This window comes from Squalius cephalus, assembly GCF_949319135.1.
Source record: "Squalius cephalus genome assembly, chromosome: 9".
NCBI classification, from domain to species: Eukaryota; Metazoa; Chordata; class Actinopteri; order Cypriniformes; family Leuciscidae; genus Squalius; species Squalius cephalus.
This window is the reverse complement of record NC_137130.1, coordinates 21,970,239-21,984,462: the sequence shown is the minus strand read 5'-3', so window position 1 is coordinate 21,984,462 and position 14,224 is coordinate 21,970,239. Positions and strand designations below refer to the sequence as shown.

The window sequence follows — 14,224 nt, the reverse complement described above, 5'->3', positions numbered from 1 at the left end:
TCTCAAGACTATGTTATGCTTCACTCCGAGATTTAGGCTGCTGTCCACAGTTCTTTGAAAACCAGACCAGACCGCGCTGCTCTTCACACTCTAATGAGGTATCGAGCCAAACACCAGCCTGCAACCTCTGACTCACACTAACACACTTCTCAGCGCAGAAGCTCAGCTCCTAAATTACTAACGCCCCTCTGGACTCCCCTTGCTGTCGGAATAGGCTCGCTGACAGCTTTGAAGAAGGGCAAGCGGCTTAGCCCTTTATGACTCAGGCGCTGCTGCCCAACTTGTTCATGTGTTTTGCCATGATTAAGAGAGGGGAGGTCTCTCATCGGCAGCTCATGCACATGCTGATAGTCTGGTTCAGCGTTTAATATCACTCTCGGCCTAATGTGAAGTAGCAAGCATGTGATTATTGGGGGTGGAGGGCTCCCAGCGACACATGCTGTAAAGTGCAGGCTGACGTTTTTCTGTGTTTCTTGCGAGGGATGGCGCGTAGGTTGTAAAGCTCAGCTCCAGATCTTCTCCCACTCTGCTGGATCAATGCTGGGAGAGTCTGAGAAAGTGATGTTCCAAAATCTCTCAAATGCTAGTATTGCAACCAGAATTGGGGAACGTTACCTGTAACATTATATATTATTACTCCCAATAAAAAAAATGTGTTACAGTTTAAGGAAATTAATGTTTCTTCACGCTATCCAGCACAGCAACACAGACTCAACCAATGGCATTAGTTTGGCATCTGTTTGTCAAACTAATGGAAGACTGTGGGAGCTGGGGGAGTTACTGGTTTGAAAACAATCATATTGAAATTCAGTTTGGTAACGCTATTGCCTTTTTTCACCCCAAAGAGTAAAGACAAAAAATTGGCTAACTGTATACTAAAATGAGTTCATACATTTTTGCCAAATTGCCACATTGTGAAACAGTATTAACTCTTTCCCCACCACTGAATGAGATTTTCTGTCCTTTATGACAACGCCTCCCCGCCATTGGCGAGTTTCTGGCAATCTATGTTGTCCCTGTTATACGGTAAAGAGTGCTATTATGCATCTTCTGAAAGAGTACAGAATCTCTGGATCCAAAAACAAACAAGGAAGCAGCAGAAAAGAGCGATAGAAGATTGCTTACGCATATCATATGTAACGCGATCATCAAACAGTAAATAGCATATAAACTGCCTAATGTTACAGAATAAAATGTCGTCCCAGAAAGAGGACTCAATCTACTCCATCTATGTTTTGATCATTGTTCTGAATCTAATTCTGGTGAAGTCTTTGATGAAAAAGTGATTTTTTTTCAGCTTTGTGTTCAAAATGTATTTTTTTTTTATTTTTTTTTTATGAAACTTCCAAGTGCTGATAAAAAAAGAAAGCATGAAGCTATGTTCAGATATTCATACAACAAAATGGGGGCCATGAAAGTTTTGTAAATGATCAAAAATGTTGGTGCTGGCTGGGAAAGTTAAAAATAATTTTCAATTAGTCACAATTACAGGATGTAAAGCTGTAAGTAGGAGATCTAGTTACAATTGAGAGACATAAAATTAAATTACGAGAAATGCAGTAAAGTTGCAACAGTTAAATAAAAAGTTGCCATTGTGAGATATAAATGACGAGAACTAAAGTAGCAATTCCAGAATTTATTTTTATTTTTTATTTTGAGGTAAAAACAGGCTTCAGTTGAACTAACTTAAACAAAAAAGTAACACATTATACACTACCATTGAAAAGTTTGGGGTCAATAAGATTTTTAATGATTTTTAATGATGACTCTCTTCTGCTCACCAAGGCTGCATAAAAATACAGTAAAAACAGTAATATTGTAAAATATTATTATAATTTAAAGTAACAGTTTTCTATTTTAACATGAGATGTAAAAGCTGAATTTTCAGCACCATTACTCCAGTCTTCAGTGTCACATGATCCTTCAGAAATCATTCTAATATGCTAATTTGCTGCTCAAGAAGTTTACATTTATTTTTATTATCAATGTTGAATACAGTTGTGTTGCTTAATATTTTTGAGGAAACAGATACATTTCAGGATTGTTTGATAAATAGACATTTCAGAAGAACAGCATTTATTTGAAATAGAAATCTTTTATCATTTAAAAGTCTTTACCGTCACTTTGGGTCAATTTAATGAGTAATTGCAGAACAAAGTATTTATTTCTTTTCAAATCTGACTGACCCCAAACTTTTGAACGGTAGAGTACATTTAAAATAAAATAAAAAAATACTATTTTTGGTTTCATGATGTAAATTTAAAGAGTAACATTACTCGTAGCGTCACAAGAGAATTCAGAATATAAAATGTTCAATGTTTGTAATACGCTACAGTACCACAAAACACCCATTGAAACAAACTATTGACATGACAGCAGTAACTCTTTTGGGAAAAACTCCATACAAACGGTTCTCGAGGTCAGCAAAACACTGATTACAGTGAAAGCGCCAGTGTTTACAGCGATGGGAATGAGGGTTCAAAACACTGCCAAATCTGGACAAACAGATAAAAAACAGACAAGAGAAGAAAGATCATCTTGTTCTTGTGAAATTCAGAGTGACACCCCACATGAAGACAGCCACTAATGACAATGTTCACAGATTCATTTCAACACTTTCAACACTGCAGGCAGAAACCTGTGAGTGAGTGAGTGTGCTTTATATTAGGTAGCCTATATCATGTTGCAGCATGTCCAGGTGTGCTGTGGGTTCAGATGTACTCGGGTATACTGCTGCAATCACCCTTTTCATGAAGAAGACACACTTCTGACAATACGAAACCAACTGCACCTCGCATCCTGATTTCAGCCTGACTCACCACTGAGTCTATTCTCTCTGGCTTTCTCTTCTCAAATTTCAGGTTGTTTGAGGTAGTCTGGTGCCAGGGGCCTGAATCACGTCAGCTTATAGAGGAGAAGACCTTCTTTGTCCCTGCAATTGCTCACGTAGCACTTTTGAACAACAGCAGCACATAAAAGAGTATAAAACTGACCCTTCTCTAAGTCCTGACCTTAAAATGTTACTGAGCAATTCTACCTTTGCAACTGTCTCCCATATATTCAGACCAGACTTTGTTCTTTTTTTATATGTAAGTCTATGGAGGCAGGGCCATCCCAAGCACGTGGCGGCTCCCAGTACGAGTTAGCGAGTTAGTTAATTTATTTAAGTATTAATTCAGGTCACAGTACTAAAGGTGATGGTAACTAAAAAGGTCTAATTGCTAACAAGCTGCAAATGCTTTCAAATGAGATTTCTTTGAGTAGCATTTACCTTCTGATTGGAAGTCTTAGCGGTTTTTAAATCACGTTACTGTGTTATTTAACTTTTTTATAGAAGAATGCAGATAAAAATGCAAGTCATTCATTTAAGCCCTCATAAGAAGAATACAGAATAATAGACTCATTTATAAACATTTTCTCTACACATTCTCATAAATTCAAGTGTTCGAAATGTTTCCCTATTAAACTTCAGACACTAGTATAAATCCAGACATAGTTTTGACAAACTTCAGGACTGGGTCCGTCTTGAAGGACAGCTGATCTGGGCTTTAGAGGAGAGCAGATAAGGAGGGATATGTTGGCATGCACGTCCAGTGGAAACTTCAGAGGAATGTATAACACCCTATGCATATCAGCTCAGCTCTCCAGCAAATGAGCCTCAGATGCAGTCCAGACCACAGCTGTCTGCAGCAAAAGTCTGCGTGTTTCAAAACACCTGGGGATGAAACAGCTGAAAATATCCACAGAAGTTAGTAAAAACCTCTTTTGAGGACATTCTAGAATAGAAAAAATTTCAATAAGATAATAATGTCTTCATCTATATCTTAAAATTGGCATGAAATGGAAGTTGTGGTCATCTTTTATTCCCTATATTGACGTACATCCGAGTGAAATGGCTTCTCGAACAAGAAAGAATGTAGGGCGGGACTTGATTTTGTTCATTGGGAATTGATTGGATGGTTGTGTTTTGCTATTGCTGTGATGTCATGTGAGTGACAGGTAGATCCCGCCCTCGTGCTAGTCAACACGTCATCAGAAAAGAGAAGAGATGCTTCTGCAACAGGGAGGTGAAGTTATTTTGATTAAAGATTCAGAGAAGAGCACATGAATTAAACATATTTAATGATGTGCACGGATCAAATATTTATAATAATACTGCAATATTCCATAAAAAACAAGAATTGTCTATCTTGATTTCATGGTGACTTTAAAAAAAAATTATATTAGGTGTAGGGAGTATGTAAGGCTATTAAGCTATATTATAATGATGTTTTACATTGTATCGCTGTGTATTTCTCTAATTTATATAATGATATTTAAATGATAATATATTATGCACCCCTGTGGAGTCCAAGACAAATTTCCCTTTAGGCACAATAAAGCATATTTCAATTCAGTTATAATTGGTTAAAGTGAGAACAACAGATTACAGTGGGAACAAAGCTACGTAATGTAAAGCTACGTGTATGTGTGTGTGAGAGCTCAATGACACAGAATGTCACAGTGAACCCTGATCCTGCAAAGCAGAACTAAGCACGCCCACATGATGATGAAAACACACACACACACAAGGAGCCTAAGATCAAAGACAGCACCACAAAAGAGACAAAAATTAAAGGTTAAAATGAAAAGTTCAGGTCAGTACATCCGCACACACAAACACACCTTTGGTGTTTGGTCAATATGGCTGCGTTTAGACTGCAAAGCCGTGTTAACACTTATGACCCACCGAGAAGTACTAAGCTGTCCTCAAATGTTTCACTTTACTCTGTCGAATACAATCTTAAACTACATGTCGTCAAAACATTACAGGATTGCAATTAATTCTGAAAAGGGGAAGAATAATGTGACTTCATAGAGCCTATTCAGAGCACTCCTGTATACAGTTACAGAATGAACTAAGACATGATCACTCTTCACCCACTATTCTCTTTTGAAAAAACTGGAGATGCTCACTCATGCCATCCATTTACTCTGTTAAAATATGTGCACACAACTAGTCTTGAGTGTATAGTAAAACTGGAAAAGAGTGACTTATGGTGCTTTCACACATTTAATTGGTTTATACTAATATCTTTTCATTTTACAAAATATATCTACTCGCTGCAAAATATGTGCTTGACATCTCAGAGACTTAAAAATACTTTGTTTGGACATTAAAATCTATTACAGTGAATATTAATTACAGAAAATTGTGAAATGTGTATCAGATAAGACAAGAGTGTTTATATACTGGATATGCATGGCCCACAAAAAAAAAAAAAAAAAATCCAAAAGATATCCAAATCTGGTCTGTAACGGATAACGGTGGCGTTAATAGGGTAAATGCAGCCTATTTTACTAAACTGTTAGAGGAACAGAATTTCAGCCTGAAAGCTCAAAGCCAAACAATGTTTCAAATAAGAAATACATACATAAATTGAACCCAAAACAAAAACAACACAGTGCCAAACACCCAGTAGTGATTGTCTCGCTCATGTTTGAACAGAGTTGCATCACTGGGGACCGGGCTGAAAAAAAAGCACCAAGCTAGAGAAGAGAAGCAACCATTTGAAATGTCTACAACTACAAAACTCAAAATGTTCTTCAGAAGCAAACTGTTAAATAAATCATTGCAGCTGAGTGAAGTAGATTAAAAGAGAATGTTATGCCCGTTTGCTTGAACCATTTTTATTTGGCAGGAGTGAGGAGAGCTTCCTTTTTGCCCACTGACGTCAGAAGCAGCAAGAAGCCAAGGGAACGTGCGTAGATAGCCGTTTATTCAGGAGAAATGAACTCTATCATCTTATTTCATCATTCCATCGTGCAAAGAGACCAAATTTGCACAATAAACACCAGAGATACAGGGACACAGCTTTTAAAAGACAGAGTACAAACGGAGGAGAGGTAAGACGATTGCTCATTTCACAACACTAGAAGAGTGAATCTCGCAGAAACATGCTTGGGTCGCATTTCACAGAACCAATGGGGGGGGGGGGATTGTTTTGGAAAAGGCCTATTTTCATTTCATTTAAATTTTTTGTTTGCAATGATATTTTCGATAAATAACCACATTTATCCACCAAATTGAAATTACTTTAGCTTAGTAGAAGACATTTCATTTTGCCTAAATACTTATACAAATAATATTACATATTAATATTTTATTTCCTGCATTACAGTAATAATTGGGTGGGAAGGTTAGAGAGAGAGAGAGAGAGAGAGAGAGAGAGAGAGAGAGAGAGAGAGTCCTGAAAGGGCCGAGTGATTTTCATTGACAGATGCCAGGCGGTGAGGAATTGAAAAGCATGTGAGGGGAGGTGGTGGGGTAGTCCTGTTATGCGAGCAAGGCCATGTGGAAATGGGTTAAGAGGTTAGAGACGCACAGGCTCCAGTGAGTATTTGTGCTTCCTCCCCTCACCTCATGTACACTGCCTAAAAATACAGCCTACAATGAGCACAGCCATTACTCCTGTCAGCAGCTGGGAGCAGCCCAGTCATGGCCTACATTTAGCTCGCACATTCCTAACCCAGTTATGAAGCATACTGATCATTCATTAATCTATGAAAAAACACATACTAATTATTACACAGGACAAGGATGTATATATGGCACCACATTTGCCCTTGCCAGCTTCCACAGCTTCGATCAAACACATGCTTCAGCTGTTAGCTTAGCTCAAACGCACACACAAACTGAAAACCGCACTAACACTTGTGTATGGCTGACAATTTTGATTAGCCGAGTTATTCCTGTCAATGACTAGAAAATCCCTGAAGGTCAAACATATGCTGCGTCGTTTCAGTGGCTTTGTTCTAAATGCTAATGAGCTTGCTAACAGTATTTTTAGACACTCCTAATCTAAGGCTTTTCTAAGCAGTGGGTGTCAAAATTATTTTGCCTTAGATACCTCAGTTTGGCTAAAATAAATAAAAGGACAATCACATATTGTATCCTTTGGCAATCCAAGTCGCACTACATTAAAAGTAGCACACAAATATTGTGTGAAATAGTCCAATATTAAATAGTCCAATATTTAAGTGTTGTAAATTGTGTTGTTAGCTTAGCAACACACTAATATAAAACTTATCTGTGATTACTAATCAAGTCTCTCTTTTCATGTAGGTAGCTTCCTGTGTGAACAGCAGCTCGCTATGTTTTGAAGCAGAGCTGTCGTTATCTGTTTTTACCAGAGCATGTGAACTTAGCCACAGGTTTTACTTCTGACCTTAGCTTTTCTTTCAAGCATAATCCTATCTGATAGAAACATAAAGCGTTGAAGGAGGTTTTAGAGCAGATCCTGGTGCACTGTGGGAATTTCAGGATGTGAGGAAAGATCAGGTTGAAGAGCAGATGCAAAGGTCACTGCTGCCTGACATATAAACACTGTTTTTGTCTCTAAAGCACGCTAATAGTTTCAATTCACACTGTTCCAAGAGAAGGGATTAAATTTAGATCAACACCTGCTTTTCATTTTCATATGAAATCCTGCAGTATTAGTGGAAGTAACTGACACATAACAGTACAAATGCTTTACTATTAACATTAGAATATCTCTGCAATTTGAATTCTGCTATCTATGTTAATGGGCACTCAGATTTAGTATAATTTTTTTTTTTTTGTGGTTTCTTTGTGGTTTTTTGTCTGTCTGGAACCAATCACCTGGTTCATGCAATATTCTTAAGAATTAAATTTTTCTTAACTGCTATGTTCTTCTTATTTTTAACTAAAGAATAAATATTTAAAAAAATGTTTGTATTCCCAAAAACATTATCTCATTTTTTTTTTTAAAGAGTATTTTAAAAACAAAAATTAAAGGTCCACTATGTAACTTTTTTTTGGTTCAAAATTCAAATTTAAACAATGAGTCAATACATCATCAATCCTTCTTCCTAAATGTGTTTTTGTTCTACCCTGATTCACTATGGTAAGCCTATTATAAGTACTTAAATTTTAGACCTGACGGGATGGTTTTCGCCTGTGCGTGTCTCATCATATCCGTAAATAGAGAAAAGTTGCTCCGGTTACTTTAACGTCTCTTCTTCCAAAACATATTTTTGTCTTGTTCGTATTTATCTTCACAGTCACGCAGAGCCGAAGCACAACCAAAACAATGTTCTTCCACAAAATGCATGCAGTATCGTTTTTTAACCGCTAGAGGGGCAAAACTTGCACTTTTAAGAAGAATTAGAACACTGAGCCGTAAATGTCACGTGACTGTACCTAATCCCTTTGTTTAGCACAGGTTTGATGTAACTGGTGACAATGACTAACTCGGGTTATTTTTCAACCCACAACAATGGTTATTGTGATGATGGGAATAGGACTCTAGTTAAAAAGGAGCACTTCCATGAGGTCTGTTAGCACATAGAGGCAACAGAAAGGATGATGGTGTGTTAAAAGAAGCACAGAGATCTTGGAATGGGGTATTGAGCAAGGGCATGCCTGTCCTTAAACAGGTGGCTCTCAGTGTGATGCTCTCCAGCCCACACCAAACACGACTCATGACTCACCGATCCCATATTAAATCTGTTCCTGCTGGTCCACATGTCCATTTGTGCAGCCTCTCAAGACATGCGGTGCATGTGAGCCTATGCAGCAACGCCTGGCATTGACAACTCAGCCCACATGGTTAGTCACAATCAACAGCCGAACTGTTAACAATGAGTATTTTGTAATAAGTCACGGTCACTCACAAGCCCATGTGACTATGCTAACAAATGGATGAGACATCAGCGGTATGTGTGCCTGAGCAGAGCTGGAAGGATAAAGTTTAATTACAATTATAATTAAGAGGACTATTGATACTGATATCATGGTGGCAGGTGGCAAGGCAGCATTACAAGCCTGTGCCCTACTTAATAATAGGGTGGGCTGGCACACAGATGGACTGGCATTCTGTCAGGTAGCTTCTCTATTACACCACCAGAACAGTGACTGATTTGTGCAGCATAAATCCACTCAGGCATTAAAAGTCCACCAATTAGCGCAGATCCATTAACATGAGCAATGACGAGTTGGAGTAGATTCAGGCTGACGGCTCAAAAAAAAAAAGAAGCTGCATTTCAAATGTCACTTTAAAAAAAGATCCCAAACGTGACTTTTCAAGCATATCTAAGACTGCATTGCCAGAATTGCCTGGAGATAAACTCTAAAATCAGTTTCAAAGACCCAATTATAAGTAGTACTATTCAGATGAGATTTGTTTAATAAACAATGTTTTAGTCACAGTTTTTAATTAGGATGCTCCAATATTAAAATTCTGGCTGACATCGATAAGCTGATCATTTTTATCTAAATTTTGTCTAAATAAGTTAAAATGATTAATTTGTAAATGCTACAAATGAATTCAGGCATCACAACAGTACAAAATGAACATTACTTTTGAGATTTGCTAAAGATTTTACAGCGTTATTAAATCGTGTTTTTAAACATTAATATCAAGTTAGATGATGGTAAAAACTCACCTAAATGTAAAAATATGGGAAATAAGCATGAACAATAAAATGCACAATAAATCAACCAATCGTGTAAGAAATATATTGTACCCATAACAGTGTATCATTTCATGTACAAATTCAGATGGGACTAAACCGTCTCTGATTGATTTAATTCTCTTTTTAATCTTTTATTGATTTAATTCTCTTTTTAAACAGGATGAGGTGTTTGAATTGCCAACCATTTTATGCAGAAAGCTGGTTTCTAAACCCAGTGACAATACCGTACCTATAACTATCTCGCTGAGCTGACTGACAGCTTTAGTTATGGTTTATAATGAAAGGTCAAAATAAATGAGAAGTTGTGTGGGAAAAAAAAAAAAATTATATAACAATATCTCACAAATCCCAGACATTGCTATCCGGATGGAATTTGATTTCTCATAGGACCCCCGAGTTATCTTAAAAACAGTAGGTAATTTCCTTTTAGACGAGACTAAAATCACAAGTACATCTGTGAAACACACATTTACCCAATCTCCTGCGGGAAAACCTGTCCTGTCTGAGTAAGGCTCATGAATGCAAAAACAGTGCTGTTGGAAGCATACTATATTATAAATGAGTGTTAAGTGAGAGTTCGGAGGAGGCTCACCGGTGAGGTTGGTACGGGCGCTGTAGGAGCCCAGGTAGCGGCTGTCTGTGTTTGGGGTGTAGCACTCGTACATGCCCTGGTCGGCGGCCTGCAGCTTGGTGATGTGCAGCACAACAGAGTCTCCGCTCAGCCTCTCGATGTAGATCTCCTTGCTGTTGACACGCTGGGCGTACAAGGCGTAGGCGTAGCTGTGCTGGGACGTGCTCACGATACGGATCTCTCGATCGGGAGCGGTGTAAAGGTACATGGACCACTCAAAGTCTTGCTCCACTCCTTCCTTGTAGCCGGTCACATTACACCAGATGGTGATGTGAGATCCTTCCGTTCGAATCAAGGGCCCGGGTTGAACTGTGACCTGCCGCTGGGCTGAGCAAGAGCCCACTGTAAGACAGACAGGAGGAGGGGTCAGTAGTGGTCAAATATGACTATATTCAATATAACATCTTCTCAATATTTTTATATTTGATCTGAAATGACTTAAAATGTGTTTTTGCCATCAGGTAAACTATAATTTTAACCAAACAGCAGTTTATGCAAATAGATTTAGGATGATTTAAGTAAGAACTAAACCAGTCAAAATCTATTTCAATATAATTTTGTTATAATCTTGATAAGAAGTTCACTCCTGTCTGATAAGACTTGAGCTTTTGAGTCTTGCAGTGTGTGTGTGTGTGTGTGTGTGTGTGTGTGTGTGTGTGTGTGTGTGTGTGTGTGTGTGTGTGTGTGTGTGTGTGTGTGTGTGTGTGTGTGTGTGTGTGTGTGTAGAACCATCGGCTCTTCAAGAAATCAAGTGGCCTTCAGCCAAGAAGCCAATTACACACTAAACACAGCCACTCAAAAGAATTACACTGAACTACAGACCCTTCAAGAAACACACACTGCATGTCTGCTGAGATAAAATAAAAAACTCACACTGTAAATGCTACAATTAAGACACAAATAAAGGGCAAAGCATGAGCAGCTCATGAGTTCATATAAACACACTCAGATATATACATATATATATATATAATATGTATTTATATATAGGCTAATATGTATTATATATATATATATATATATATATATATATATATATATATATATATATATATATATATATATATATATATATATATATATATACACACAAGGAATAAGCTACACAAGGAATAAGCAAGAGATGTGCCCAGACTTTTCCATTGACAGCCCAGACCTGTCTTTAATGCAGAAGATATCAAATAGCACTTCTGCTAAAAATGTACTGTTTAGTGTTTGTGTGGATTGGTAAACTTAAAAAAATATGTTGTCAAGTTGGACAGACTTTGAAACGCAAGATCTCTTTTCTCCTTGCGAGTAGATAAAGAAATCAGTCAACTGAATACTGAAACTAAAGATTATCATCTTATTTATGACAAAATAACTATCCTCCTTTGGAAACAAGCAATACACAGGATCAAAGGAACAAATGACGTAAAAATAAAAGTTTTAACAGCATTTTGGTGCAGATGAGTGAACGGCAGCGAAACGTGAATAGCAGATGCGGAATACAATCTAGAAAAGGTAATCTGGCAATTTTAAAGCAATTTAATGGGTTTCATGTGTGAAAGTGGCAATTACTCATCTTTGTGTGTCTCTACAGTTGTTATTTTCCTGCTAATTTAGGTTTATAAAATAAAATATAATATAAAATATTTGGAGAATGTATTTGAAATATATTTTTCACATTTACTCCTGATGATTTTTTGAATATTATGTAATTTACAGTTCAATGACTATAACTATAATTATTATTAACCATATTATTATTATTTTTTAATGTTTAGCATTATTAGGGAATTATTAAGGAACTATTTTGTTGATCAATTTTAATCTACATTGTAGAAAAAATAACCTATATGTAAATATTATTTCAGAAAACAGTAACAATACTACAGTACAAACATGTTAATTGGTAACTGTAAATTGCACTACTATATTTATGTTATTAATTGGTTAACCAAGTTACCTAAACATTGGATTAAATGTAATTTTACTGTAAAATAATATTTTATTTAAATAGGCCTAGTTTTGTTTCTTCTTTGATTCTTCTTTCTATTTAGTTAATGTTAATTGTATTATTTTAGTGTATGTTACCCTGATGGGTTTTTTTTCCACATGACACAAAAGTGAAATTACTTGCTTTGCTTTTCAGAAGTTTTACAGCATCTGCATCTCGGAAACAATGACAACACCTCTCTGAGAATAATGAATGTTCTGTAGAGAGTGAAATATGGCGACTGATATGTTAACGTCATCAGAGTTTGACAAAAACATAGGATAAAGGAAGACAAGTGTGAACAGTTGGAGTTGAGGGAACATCGAGAAAGTCATTCCTCGGATGTCATTGTCCAATCTGTAACAGAAAAAAAGACACAGCCCATCTGCTAGCCCATCCCGTCTGGAATGGGTCTGTGACAATGAGTGAGCGTGTGTGGGTGAACGCTCCCCATGCCTCAAAAGAGATGTCAGTGATTTAATTACTTCTAAATATGCACATGCATCTGCATCTCTAGGCCATCCCGTAGTGAACTGAAAGTGGCTTTTAGCACTTTCTTTATCCGTTTCCTTCCCTCCCGTAACCCTTATACGCCCACACACACCTGTGCTTTACTAATACACTCCAAAAAAACAAAACAAAAAACACCAATGAAACTGCATCCTAGTGCTCTGTCAGTACGAACAGGTCTATAGAATAGCTCCAGACAGGGGGGTTTGCTTGACTGTGTGTTGCACAATTGCACAATTTACACTTCCCAAGGTGATCTGATGTTTGTCATGCCCTGCATTTCTCTCACTCTATGACATCTGGCTCTTTGTGAGTACAATGTTACGCTCTGCCAACCTGGCTCCACATAAACCCCTTCATGTGCAATACATTTTTCTCTATTCCGTCTGAGATATAGCTCAACAATAGAGTCAAACTATAGACCTTATGTAGCCCCGCCCCTTTTCAGCGCTGCACTCGTTGTCTTTTGACTTCCGGTCTGTGTTTTCACAGCGATCTTGCGTTTTTATGAATAAACAGCTCGTTTTAAAATCTTCCCGGTCTACTGACATTTGTTAAGACATCTGCTTAAAACATTACAATGCTCATGATAACTTTCATTAACTCTACAATAAGTAAATCCACTTCACCAGCTAATTACTCCTTGACAGCGATGCCATAGAAATATACAGAGCGACCGCAAAAACAGAAGTTCAGAAAGACAATATTCTAAAGATGGCTGCACGCTTGTTTCTCCGGCGCGTAAGGTATGAGTTCTGGACCACAGTGTGGCATATTGCAAGTCAAGAACCGCCTACATAGATGGGTAGGAGCCGTCTGATGACATGTAAAGCAACTAATTATAAGTTATGTACAAATGGGGGAGACAGGAAAACCACTCCAATATTTAAATTAGCAACATTATGCATATAGTGTAGGCTACATGTTACATGTACATATTATGTTGTGTGTACATGTTATGTTATGTTATGTACATGTTATATACAGTAGGCTACATGTTATATGTTATGTTATGTTATGTTATGTTATGTTATGTTATGTTATGTTATGTTATGTTATGTTATGTTATGTTATGTTATGTTATGTTATGTATGCATGTACATGTTATGTATACATGTTGTTATGTTATGTTATGTATGTTTTGTTAAGTATTATGTTATGTAATGTTAAAAGTAATGTTATATGTAGAACAGGCAAAAGCAAAAACTTCATAGCCAAGCTAAATTTATATGGTTGTGCTTGAAAATATCAATTCCTCAATTCAAATAAAATTCCTGAGTACCTTTTAAAGAACACTACTGTTCTACCATTTAGGATAATACATTAATACTTGTTTAGCAATTATACATTAAATGGATAAAAAGTAATATAATATATTTATAATATTACAAAAGATTTCTATTTCAAATAAATCCTGTTCTTTTGAGTTTTCTACTCAAAAATCACGGTTGTCACAAAAACATTAAGCAGCACAATTGTTCTCAACATCCATAATAATCAGAAATGTTTCTTGATCAGCAAATCAGTATATTATAATGATTTCTGAAGGATCATGTGACACTGAAGACTGGAGTAATGATGCTGAAAATTCAGCTTTGCATCACAGGAATAAAATACATATTAAAATA

General features: G+C 36.8%; 1 protein-coding gene across 1 annotated transcript in view; it reads right to left on the bottom strand.

Annotated features, from left to right (window-relative positions):
• Positions 1-14,224, bottom strand: part of igsf3 (immunoglobulin superfamily, member 3) — a 154,601-nt gene that overhangs the window by 101,585 nt on the left and 38,792 nt on the right. Inside the window, exon 2 of the mRNA XM_079881417.1 lies at positions 10,070-10,450. Coding sequence (XP_079737543.1) covers positions 10,070-10,450 — 381 coding nt within the window. The remainder of the gene's footprint in view (positions 1-10,069; positions 10,451-14,224) is intronic.